At 42.6% G+C, this 12,600-nt stretch overlaps 2 protein-coding genes across 2 annotated transcripts in view; both read left to right on the top strand.

Annotated features, from left to right (window-relative positions):
* The window catches only part of LOC139297253 (synaptojanin-2-binding protein-like), a 161,387-nt gene that overhangs the window by 53,563 nt on the left and 95,224 nt on the right, over positions 1-12,600 (top strand). The gene's annotated exons all lie outside the window — the stretch shown is intronic.
* Positions 1-12,600, top strand: part of pacs2 (phosphofurin acidic cluster sorting protein 2) — a 50,796-nt gene that overhangs the window by 27,787 nt on the left and 10,409 nt on the right. The window contains exons 2-9 of the mRNA XM_070919836.1: positions 6,562-6,649; positions 7,172-7,261; positions 8,410-8,535; positions 10,030-10,192; positions 10,460-10,533; positions 10,677-10,757; positions 11,939-11,998; positions 12,104-12,258. Of these exons, the coding sequence (XP_070775937.1) occupies positions 6,562-6,649; positions 7,172-7,261; positions 8,410-8,535; positions 10,030-10,192; positions 10,460-10,533; positions 10,677-10,757; positions 11,939-11,998; positions 12,104-12,258 (837 nt within the window). The remainder of the gene's footprint in view (positions 1-6,561; positions 6,650-7,171; positions 7,262-8,409; positions 8,536-10,029; positions 10,193-10,459; positions 10,534-10,676; positions 10,758-11,938; positions 11,999-12,103; positions 12,259-12,600) is intronic.

Consider the following 12,600-nt stretch of genomic DNA (forward strand, 5'->3'; position numbering starts at 1 on the left):
ATTCAGGTGTGATTATGTTCTGCAGAGTTAAGTCCCCTCTGGCTTACAGCTGTGGGGGAAAGTATTCATTTTTAGCAGGAAAACAATCTCAGACATGGATCGAAGCCATGCCACTAAAACTGTGTGTAGTGTATGAAAGAGCACTGAGTGCTGACATGTGTGGCTTTTTCTCCACAGTCACCAGACCACTGAACATATTCGGGAATATTTGAAAAAGCGAAAGGCCAAAGAATAACAGCGGACTGGCAGAGAAAGGTGGGACAGTATAATCTTATGCAGTCTGCTGTGCCAGCTCAGCCAGACTGACATTTACGCACAAAGTGGGAGTGCTGGAGGTCAGGACTACTGCGCTTTGTAGTGCTCTGAAATGATTTTCTTCTTTCTGCTCAGCCCTGAAGTTCTGTTGAACATTGCAAGGTTGGCCTGAATCCAATTTCAATTCAGCAGATTCAGAAATTGGATTTTCTCTCAGAGACTGAAAGTCTCAAACAGCATGAAGTGTCCTATCTCTTGTGATGACATGAAATGCTTAGTTATTTACCACTGAGTGGCAGTTTCACCGTACACTTTGCCTGAAACTGAAACAGCACTGACAATCCTGTTACAATGAGAGACCGAGCTAACTTTGATTACACCTTTGAACTCAGTCCGAGCTTGGCTGGGACATGTAATCAGAAAGAATACAGAGATATGAAACGTTAAATCTTCTACTTTATCCTTTGCCCTTTGGTCTAAGCCTCAAACTCAATCTATAAACTACAAACAGTGTAGCTGCTGTTGGATACAGTCTCAGTTTCTTTCTAAATGATCATACTTTTCAGTCTTTTCTGAAATAGCTTTTTAGCTGAAAGGTCCTGAAATTTGACTAATTTCACTCCAGATGCACAACTAGGATTCACTGACATACAACAGCTGCATTAGTCTGTTTTAGGGTGGAATATCTACCATCCAGTCCTGAGATGGCTCCTCACATGATATCTGATACACTATTAACTCAATTCTTATGTCGTGTTCAAGCATCTATTTTAAGTGCCTCTGTGTGTGTGTGTGAGGTGCCGGGGCAGGGGAGCAGGAAGTGGCAGTGTGAAGTATGGAAATCTCATTATGGATGCTGCTCGCTGCTCGCTGCCCGGTGCGGCCGGGCTGCCAGTGTACAGTTTCCCCGACTCTCACTATTAACAGAAGGAGCAAATCCAGGAGTTGAAACTGAACCTCGGGTGTTTATGCTGTCTGACCTCCACACAGTCGGCATCTCTGTTCACTCTCTGACTTGTTTCATGCCGCTCTGTAGCTCTGTACTGTGTGTGCCTTAACCTGATTATGGCTTCTTTAAATCAACATCGGTGTTTGTTTGTAGCCTTTGATTTGTAACAATTTAAAACCTAATGCTAAATATTTTAACACATTGTCAACAATACTTTACATTGACATTACACAGTAGATCAATGTCAAGATATCAATCAGTTAGCTGTTTGTGTTCATGAATACACAATGACAATCTTTTTGTCTTTTTCTCTCACCCAGAAAAAAAGTACAGCTTTCTCGCCGTTAGATCCAATAGTTTTGAGGTCTTGTCGGGTCTTTGAATATACTGTTAGTAACTGTATTCCCCCAGTGTCAGCATGTCAGGAGACAAGCAAATCAATGACATGAGCAATGCTCATGGTTGGGGTCAGGTGTAGGGTGTCATCTCTTGTAAGAGACACCCAAGTTTGCACCGTTCCCTCTCTCCTGGTCTTGGCTTTTTTTTTTTTTTTTTCCAGTCAAATCTTGACTGACTTCAAGAGATGAAGATCCAGAGATCAAAGCACCTTCTAATGGTCTGCTGTGTGTGGGATCTTTTCTCTCTATATTCAATGTAAACTACAAGTTAAAGGCAACATGTTAGCGGCGTGGCTTCTGGGGGGGGGGGGGGGGGGGGGTTTGTTAGTCCAGACTGAAATATCTCAACAAATATTGGATGGATTGGCATGAAACTGTGTACAGACATTCATGGTATCCAGAGGATGAATCCTACTGTCTGTGAATCTAGTGCCACCACGAGGTTCACGATTGTGGTTTTTAAAGACATTTCTCAACAATTATTAGATTGTCATGATATTTGGTACAGACATTCATGTCCCCCTCAGGATGAATTATAACCACTTTGGTGATTCTTCAGGTCAAAATATCAATTTGTCCAATACTGAAATTTGTGTTAAGTGCCAATTTGCATGTTAGCAACTGTTAGCATGCTAATACTGTAAACAAAGAACACGGTGAACATTACATAAGGATGTCATCGTGAGAACGTTTGCATGACAACCACCACCATTGACTGCTAAGATCAAAAACACATTTTGTCCTTTGAGGCAATATAAATAATGGTAACTTGACTTTACTATATATGAGTAAGACTATTAACAAAAGTAGTAGTAGTTGTTGTTTCAGGAGCTGCTATACAGTAATAGTGATTATACAAGGCTAGACGCAGTAGTAGTAGTAATAGTAATAGACATTTTGGCAGTAAAAGAAGCAGGAGCAGGTAAAATTAGATACATTTAGTGGTAATATTTCCCTCAATGTAGTGAAATAGAAGTATAAAGATGCACACAAGGAAAATTAGTACCTCAAAATTGTACTCGAACGCAGAATTTGAGTAAATGAAGAGTTTTAGGAATGTAGCGATGGCAGGAGGAGCAGTAGTAGTGAAGTAGCAGCGACTTCCAGTCTTTGTCCATCTTACCGTTTGGTTTTCTTCACAACGAGCTTCCTCACAGCCTTTATACTCGCTGCAGACTTTAAAAAAGCAGGTGATACATTTCTTTTTAAGACGAATGATTAGCATAGCAGAATCTACATGCGTGAACATATTTGGTCAGCTGGTAGCTGGCGTCAGTCATCAGGTCCTGTTGTTCCTCTGCTGTGTGTTTACATTCAGCACCGTGTTGATTCGTCTCTGCATCAGTGACACCAAAACAAATTCCTGTTGGTCTGTTGTTCTTGGCAGGTGAAGTGAATGTGAATTTGCTATCGCAGCTCCATACTGGGCCTGCCGGTCCTCCCCTCGCACTTTGCCAGAGCATCTGTGCTGAGCTGAGACACTGGATCAGGATTTGGCAGGGCCAGGCCACAGGCGGCAGTCCGTGTGTTTCAGCGGACCGGAGCCCCTCTGGAGCCTGTGGCGAGGGGGACAGAACATGGAACAGGTTTCTTAGTTGCAGCTCCAAAACAGCAGCTGTGTGCTTTTCTGTGTGTTATGTGTGAGTCCGTGAACACAGACAGAAGCTCAGGGTACAAATGCTTTAGCTGGTGGCAGCGAGTGTGTCCTCGAGTTCAGTTTTCAGTGTGAAAAAGGCAACAGCTGCTGAGTGACACCTCGGCACTTGGCTTTGTTCTTCAAATATATCGTTCTTTGAATCAAAGCGGGAACAGAAAGAACGTCAAAGCTACACTTACTGTTGAAGCTGACACTCACTGCTTCGCCTGCTTTTTGATGAGATAAAGTTGAGACGAATCTCATTGATGTCAGTAAGTTGTCTGTGACTCCAGCGATGTCCCGACTTACAGTCATAAAGAACAGAAAACGTAAAGTGTGTATATCATCGCTGCTCAACACAACCACTGACTGAAGTGAAAACGAGAGCCTGTGATGGCAAACAAAACCTTTTGTCTCGCCGTAGCCCACCCTTGTGTGGCATCTGTGTATTTGTGGCAGTTGATGGATAGATATTAGCTAGCAAGCTCAGCGGTTTTTAGCACAAGTTACTCTTCTGTTGGGGTTTTTAGCTGTTAATAAACTACTTCAGGTGATACCATAACACCACCCTCTGGACTGAGATAGGGCCTCGGATTTCAAGGTGGGACGGATGCAGTCAGATTTGAAATAGTTTAACAGAGAGAGACATGTGTGAAGTATCTTAAATAATCTCTGGATAAGTGTTTATAAACATATTAACTATTATTACTACGTTAATTTAGTCCTAGAAGCCTGTTTCAGTAGAAGTCGGAACAGAGACCTGGAAACCAAAAGATCTTTTGTGAAACAGAACAGCCTTTGGTGGGAAAATGTCCCCAAAGTCTCCACAAAAATCTGAAAATACCTCCACTTTAAGTTGCACTCATCTCCGCTTGTCAGTATTTGAGGCCACAAACTGAAGAGAAAAGGGTCAGCACAGATCCTCTTACAAATTAAGTGGTGTTTCATTAGAAATAGCATTTCAGAGCTGTTCCTTTAGCTCCTGCAGCACTTTCTGCTTGATAAACCCATCGTGAGGGATAAAAAAAACAACCCAAAATCATCCAAAAAGTGCTAAAAGTGTGTGTGGCAGATATCATATTCTCTGCCTACGCGAACCAACATTTAGCCACCTAGCATAAGTGGAATAGACGGTGTTGTGGGCTTGGAACCAATGGGAACAGGGAAGAATACAAAACAGGAGTACAAGAATGCTGCGTATTGTGTTTTTTGTGAGTGCAGGCTGGAGACAATGTGAGCCTTCATTGGCTTGTGTCCATTGTGCCTGGGATTTCTTGGTCTCTGCTGAAGAAGAGAAAGGTCTTCATTCAGCCTGCTGGGGGTGGGGGGGTGGGGGGGGGGACTCCTTCAAACCTGCCATTGTCATCGCTTCTTCTCCCTCCGTCCCAATGTTTTCCTTTCTCTCAGGGCTGATTGATACCCCTCTGCTGCAGAGACACGGCGTTATGTCACTCGGCACACTGTGTGGTTCTTGAAAGCCCTTGACTGTTTTCTTTTGTTTGGTGCCTCACCTATCTGTCAGTGTTTTGCTTCCAGTTCTCAAAATAGGAGAATTGGAGAGGAGTTAGATTACATCCAAAGTCAACTCCTCAGCCTTTACACTAAATAGATATTGGTGTATTAATGTTGCCTCCCTGGGCTTTTTCCACTCAGCGCTGAGCACATTTCCCTCTCCTCTGTCACTCGTGGCAGTTTTGACCCACATCTTTTACTCTGTGTGACAATAAACCTTCGCTGTCGTTGAATAGCCTTTCCTGCTGCTGAACGACATTCAATGCTGTGTTATTATGCCCCCGAATAATTTAGGAGTGATGTCATTCGAACCAACAGCAGCGTTAACACTGTTTAATTTTGCAGTAAAAAGGAGAGCCGGATGATAAATGGCTGGTGAGAAAAAGCCTCCAGATTGTGATCAGCCAGCCTGTTCAGAGCTTCTGAATGATTCAGTCAAAGGAACCAAAGAGTGCCTCAAAAGAAAAGCTCCTTTTAAAAAGAAAAACTTTTTCGCTTTCGTCTTGTGAGGAAGTGTCTCAAAAAATCGTGACGGGCTTGTTAAAGCGCACACACGCTGCCCTCACAATGCCACCCCGGCTGCCCCGCCACCATCCTGCTTCAGTGTCGCTATTCTGCTCGGCTGGCAGAGTCCCGACTGCCAGTAAAAGGGGATTTAGCTCAGCCTGCTGATAACTAACAAGTGTAGGAATCCTGAAACGTTTCTTTGATCTTCAGCCAACTCTTCTCCTCATCGCTCCGGTGACCAGTTTTTTTTTTTTGGATTTCACTGATGAGAAAACATTTTATTTTTTAGATGAGGCTTGTGGCAGCAGCAGGTGGCTTCCTCTTAGCCTGAAGGTCACGTTTGATTACCGTCTTTTGTAAAAATTAGACCCCGACCAAGACGAGCTGATACTGAGAGCTTAAAGATCTGACTGTATTTTGGCTAATATTTGTTATTTAAAGGTACTCTCTGCAGTTTTTAACCTCTAGCAGAGCTGCACAGAAGTTTCTTTTATGAGTGGATCCACGTTGTGTTCAAGGTTTTCAGTCAGATTTGATTGGAGTGTGGCTTAAACTTGGCTCAGACTACATCCATCCATTTTCTGTAACCACTCAGACTACAGGAGTTTTAAAATCCTAAACTCTCATTGGCTATTGTGGTCCAGCTCGGAAATCATCCATGTTTTAGCCCCGATGAATCTGTGAGCCGTTCGGGAGGTTTAAGACTGGAGCAGCTCACCACATATCAGGGATGAGCCTTTACCGCAGCGTCCTGGGTTCAAGTCCAACTCCCTCCCCTATCTTTCCTGTCTCTCTCCAACTGTCACTATCACAATAAAGCAGAAATACCACAAAAGAAATCTTGAAAAAACAGACTGGATCTCACCCCTCAGATTACCACATAATCTGACCGAACATCGGTACCGACAGTCTGAGCCCGGCTTTACGGAGTGATACGGAGCTGCAGAGTCAGGAGGCGGAGGAAGACGGAGAAATTAGTAAACCGGGACATCCACAAGCTAACGGTTGAGTGCAGTTTCATATAATGGGTGGGGTTAGCTTGTTGCTTGATGTGTCCGCTCCCTGAGTTCAGGATGAGTCATCAGAAATACACTGACCTCTACTGCTCAGCATGACAGCATCAAATTAACACCTTCTGTAAGAGTGAGAAACGATCACACCAGCTCAGAGTCATTAAACCTGCTGGTTGACTGACGCCGTGTCTCCCGACACACTCTATGTGTTTTGCTTCGCCGTAAACTGTTTAATAAATATTTAATTTTTTTGTGAATGACTCATCTGTTTGTGCATATTCTTCTCCTCAGATTGTGCAGTCTGACTCTGAAGAAGCTGGTTGTGATGAGAGAACTCGATAAAGAGCTGATCTCTGTGGTCATAGCGGTTAAAATCCAGGTATGCTGAGCGGGCAGGTACAAACCTGCTGTACACACAAACAAACACAAACAAATCCAATATGTCCTCCGGTCCTGTATATAAAAGAAGGGCCATCGTGGTTTATATTTTACCATTTTCAATCCATATTTCATTGTTCTTTTTATTTCTTTCCACCTTCAAGAGACCTGGTAGAGATCCAGCAGTATACTGGATTAAATCATCATATCTGGGTCTTTTTCTGTCAAAGATATCTTCCCAACTTTGACAACAATTAAACCAGTTGCTGAGCAGAAAATATGAAAAAAGGCATTCAACTCGTACTGTAAAATGGTTTAGTTTGCTTTGTAAAATGTGTAATACACTGTGAAGAACGTGAGAGTTGTAGGAAATGTTCTAACACCAGTGTGGTGTTTTAAAATATGTTGAATCCTGCTGAATTATTTATGCCCTGCACGTTTTGCAGCAGAGCGAGTATCAACAGCAGAATACTTCCCGGGGAAGAGCTCCCACTAACTAACACAAACCCTTTTTTTTTTACAGGGCTCCAAAAGGATTTTGAGGTCCCATGAGATAGTGCTGCCACCCAGTGGGTCTGTGGAGACTGATCTGGCTCTCACCTTTTCACTGCAGGTAAAAAAAAAAGAAAATCACCATGTGGCTGTTTGGTGAAAAATGAAGATTGCAGTTTGCCAAAGAAACAATTTATTTATAGTTTTTCTTAGGTCTATATTTGCTGTTTTCTTTAATTGAAGCGAGATTTTACAGGGTTTAGTGTGTGTGGGATGAGTTTTATTACACTTGTTGCCATGGCAACTGTTCGAATTAGATATCAATGAGATATGAAGCTCTGTTTTCTGTATTGCGAAAATGCTGTCTGGAGATGCATCTCTTCTGCGTGTGCACAAAGGACAAAGTGTTGCTGGCTGATTAAAGAATCAGGCTGGAAAATATTCTATATTATTGCTGTTGTTGAGAAATCCCACAAAAAGACCAAAACCAACAGAGTGTCAGTCCTTCTCTCATTGCTTTCCGACTTCTACTTCTAAGTCGCAAATATGTTTTAAAGAAGGTTGAGTAATTTCCTAAAACATTATTAAAGACCTATTTTCTCAATCATCTTCTTACTTTGGTTCGAAGTGGACGTGAAGAGGTGATGTCACATAATTAGGTACATTTAAATCATTAAATCACATCAATAAACATCATGGTAGATGTGGGCATGTTTGCTTATGTTGTCCGTCAAATCAGATAAGAAGAAACACCCACACAGTAACTATGGGTTAGCATAACTCTGAACTTTGACTGTAATTGCTCCTTATTTAGTCATTAATATTTAATGAATTAGAGAAAAACATGTTCTCAGAGGCTTTAAACTTTACTCAAATAGAATTAAATAGTATATTTGTCTGGGACTGTTATTCTACTGAGTATTTACAGCAGCAGGACGGTGTGTGCAGGATCAACTCAAATAAACTACAGTACTCTTGTTCTTCTTAATGAAGAAACATGTCGCCCAGTGCCACAGTGTGGCTCACTGATGTGTTTGTGATTGTTTTTGGACAAACAATTGAGCTCTATGGCACAGAGGAATGACTTGGAGTGACTTTGCACACACAGACAGGACTGTAAAGGGTCAGTTCAGTGCTGGTTTTGTTTTTTTGTGGGATTCGTTGACAATAAGAAATATAGAACCAACTGGACCCTTAAAGCTACCAGTTCAATTCTAAGCGAGTAATTTGCACTTTTTCCTTTCTTTCTCCGGTTCCCTCCCCCTTCAGTACCCTCACTTCTTAAAGCGAGAAGGAAACAAGCTGCAGATCATGCTGCAAAGGCGGAAGAGATACAAGAACCGAACTATCTTGGGCTACAAGACTCTCGCAGTGGGATCTATCGATATGGCCGAGGTACAGGGTGGCCGCTGTATTCATGTTCATGTTCGTGTAAAATATCATGGTGGCTAACACCGTTTGTCTTATTGCTGTGTGCTGTGTGTAGAGGATAACAAGGTCGCAGCTTACTTCTTGTTGCACTTCTTTGTTTCGCCTTGGAAGTCTCAGGGCGGGCAGGAGCAGAAAGGTGCAGCAGCTCTAACAGGCTGTTGGTGTCAGGGCCGGTGTGAAAACATAATGAGAAAATGGTGGATGCTGGAGCTGCAGGTTGACGTTGACATTTACGAGAAGACTTTGTCCCCCTCGTCTTCTCTCAGGGTTTTGGCGGTGCCTCTTGTACTGCAAGTCTTTGAAGCACACAGAACAAAAAAAAGCTTAAAGTCTTAAATAAGTCATTCTGCCCTCTAATTAGTCTGAAAATAATACTTATATCTTTGAAAGACTTAAGATAATTTCACTTTTTCTCTCAGTACAAACCTGCTTTGTTCTCCCTTCTTTAAAACTAAATCTTTACAGAAGTTATCTCCCCCGAAGGGCAAATTGTTTCTTGTGTGTTCAGAAAACCAAGAACACATGAATACACGACTCTCATCTGATTAATATTTTTTCAGTGCAGATGATGCTGATACACCAAGGAGTTCCCATATGGCTGACAAAGCTCAGTGGAGCTTATTAAGGTCACATCTCTGCAGCCGAGAGAAGACATTTTGGCGCCTTGGAGAAAAAAATAAAAGCAGAAACAGAGTTGTACTTAACCACAAGAAAGACACTTTCTTCTTTAACTTAAAGGACACAGCCTTGTTGTCATGGTGAGGTTGCCAGGCAACCAGCGGTTTATGTACAGATTAAACAAATGAGATTTAAAGTGTCAATTAGCGAGCTTTAGAGGTGGATTTTTTTTTTTTTACCTTTGGACAGAGCCAGGCTAGCTGTTTCCCCCTGTTCCAATCTTAATGCTAAGCTAAGCTAAGCTCTTTCAGAACTAGCGTTAGATCGATGCTTATAGTTAGTTAATAGTTAAGTTCAAATCCTGGCTTCTTTCTCGCCTCTGCACAGCTGGCCGATCACGGTGTGAATGTCGTGGATTGGTGGTTTCGGAAAGTTACAGAAATGGTCGGAGACAAACTGTAGCTTCATGTTTGCCATATTTCCATTATTCTTTTAAATCGAGACAGCTGTCCACTCTGTCCGCAATATACAAATAAAGCATTAAGCATTACCTGGTTTAGAGCAGTAACGCCTGAGTAATCAAAACGTTAAAGCAGTTCCTGTTTTGAAAGAAGCGTTTTACTGCGTGTACACTTGTATTTCCAAATTCCCACATTCAAGTGAAATTGAACGTTACATTTAAGCACAGTATCTCTGGGCCTGCAATGCATTATGGTATATAGAGTTTACTGCAGGTGGATAACTTACAGTGTTAATGTCTCTGAAGGGGTGGACATGTTCCTTTTAACTAAATTTTCTCTCACATTCTGCTTCAGCTCTCTTGTCTTTCACCCCTCCCAGGTGATGCAGCACCCGACAGAGGGGGGGCAGGTTCTGCCTCTCTGCAGCAACCAGAAAGACATGCTGGGGAAGGTTGCAGAGATCTGGATCTTTTCCCTGTCCAGTCAGCCAATAGACCACGAGGAGGCAGCCCTGCAGGGAGGACAGAAGATCAAATGCTCCGGTACACCTCTCATTACCCCCGGCGCTCTGAGGTTAAGACAGCACGAAGCCGTCGTAGTCACCTACCACAGGGTTCAGGGTGTTTTCTTTTTCTCTCTAATCATGCAGAAAGCGATGAAATTCAGGTAGCACACAGCTCTGTGTGTACTGTACATCATGTATATTTAGAGCCTGGCTGCATGTCAAATTTAAAAGGGTCATTGAAATATGTATGAGGCATCTTCTTCACTCCACAGCCTTTAATCTCCCTGCTTGTCTTCTGCTTTAGATAACTACTCAGAGGAAGAATATGAGAGCTTCTCCTCTGAGCAGGAGGCCAGCGACGACGCCGTGCAGGGACAGGTGAGTCGGCCTGGAAGTCATCGAGGCAAACGGACTTTTAAAGAGGGTCATGAGGCAAAGGCTGCAAATCACTTTACCCTCACCTCAAGACGTATAACTATTTAATTTAACAAGGCTTTGTCTTCTTTGTGTCTTGTTTTCAGGATCTCGAGGACGACGAGTACGACGTGAGAAAGCCAAAGAAGCAGAGGAGGTCGATCGTAAGGACACCCTCCATCACCAGAGTAAGAGACGCGAACCAGGGATTAAATACACAATACATTGAAGTTTAGTTTGAGCATCCCTACCTAGCAGGGAAACTGTCAGTGTCCCCTGCACACACACTGTGACCTCTAGTTTCATGGCGGTAAACTGGTAAACAAATAACCCTCCATGAAACCACAACATGTCGGTTTTACACTTTGTTTTCTGTACAGATGAAGCAAACGAGATATAACATGTTAATTAGTGAGCTCTAGAGATGCTGGTAGGCGGATTTTGTTGTGGACAGAAGCAGGTTAGCTGTCTCCGCCTGCTTTCAGTCTTCATGCTGACCTCAGCTGCTGACAGCGGCGCCTTATTTAATACACAGATCCGTGAGTGGGATTGATCTTTACGTCCAATTCTCAGCAAATACATGCATTTCCAAAAATGCTGAACTATTCCTTTTAAGATTGAGTAACATTTGGGAAACAATATTTAGTTTTTATTGTCTTTCATCCAACCACATTAAAGCTTGTTGTGCTTCACCTGAATCAAATTCAGCAGTAATGCGAAAATCCTTTTTAGTTTCTTTCAAAATGTACAGTGACAGCTTGTCTTGTCTGAAGGCAAGTTATTTTGTGATGATTTGAAGTAATACTTTCAACACTACCTAATCTATAAAGTGGTAAACGTGAGTGAGAAGAAGTTTGACCTTCATCTTTGTACCTCAGAGGTCGCGGCCTGTGAGTTCAGCATACAGTAGCTGCAGTACAATGCAGTATTTGTTCAGGTCCTGCAGTTGAATGTGCTTCTAAAATAAACACCAGTTATTTCCAATCAACACCTCATTTTGTTCATGTTGTAGATGATTAATTTGCAGATTGTTCCGGTAATATTAAACGCATATCAACGAGCTTTAATGAGACAGTTTAAATATGTTTTTGCTTGGGGGCGATGTGGTAAATATCGAGCTCAGTGAGCAGAAGCAGGAGATGAAAGTCCCAGAAAGCAGATGAGGCATGATGTTGCTTGATTATTGATTTACATGAGCGCACGCAGCAAAATCGATACCCAGCCAACACTGCAAATGTATCTACTGCCGGTAAAATGACTAAAATGGAGGAGCTGTTTTCTCTGTATTGGATTGCCGAGAGCGCTGTAGTAAATCAAAACTAGGTCACAGACTGACTTGTGGTTGTGTGTTTATTCTCCTGTGTTTTAGCAGCAGAACTTTAAGCAGCGAGTGGTGGCTCTTCTGAAGCGGTTCAGAGTTTCAGATGAGGTGGGTGTTTCTGCTCTGGGAATTTAGTTTTCTCTTGTGTCTCTTGGGTGGAGCTGTTGAGCTACTGAAGATGTAATGTCTGTGCTTGTGTTTGTATACCTGAAGGTGCTGGACTCGGAGCAGGACCCCGCAGAGCCGCCCCCAGAGGTGGAGGAGGAGGACCTGGACCTGGACAGCGTAGAGTTTGAGAACCCAAGTGACAGCGGCCCGGAGCTGGATGACGATGACAGCGTCCTCAGCACACCAAAACCCAAACTCAAGTGAGTGTTTCATCAGCAGTAGCGAGTGTCACTTACATGGGATGTTGCAGGCCAGATAATTATCATAATGAAGTTAAAATGCTTCACAAAAAGTCTGAATTAAACATTGCTAAAAGAGTAAGAGTAAGAACAAATCCATGTCCTTAAATGTTCCTTAAACCCTGCAGCAGGCTGTCACAAGCACTCAAGCAGTGATACCTCTCGAGTCCTCTTCTCTGTCTTTAGAAAGTTCCTCCAGAACTACAGAAGACATACTGCATTAATATATAACGCAGGGTGACAAAGAAATCTTGAACATGTTGGTATCGAACCCACATGAAACAATCAAATCAAAGCACAAAG

Source organism: Enoplosus armatus, chromosome 15 (assembly GCF_043641665.1).
Source record: "Enoplosus armatus isolate fEnoArm2 chromosome 15, fEnoArm2.hap1, whole genome shotgun sequence".
In the NCBI taxonomy this organism is placed as follows: Eukaryota; Metazoa; Chordata; class Actinopteri; order Centrarchiformes; family Enoplosidae; genus Enoplosus; species Enoplosus armatus.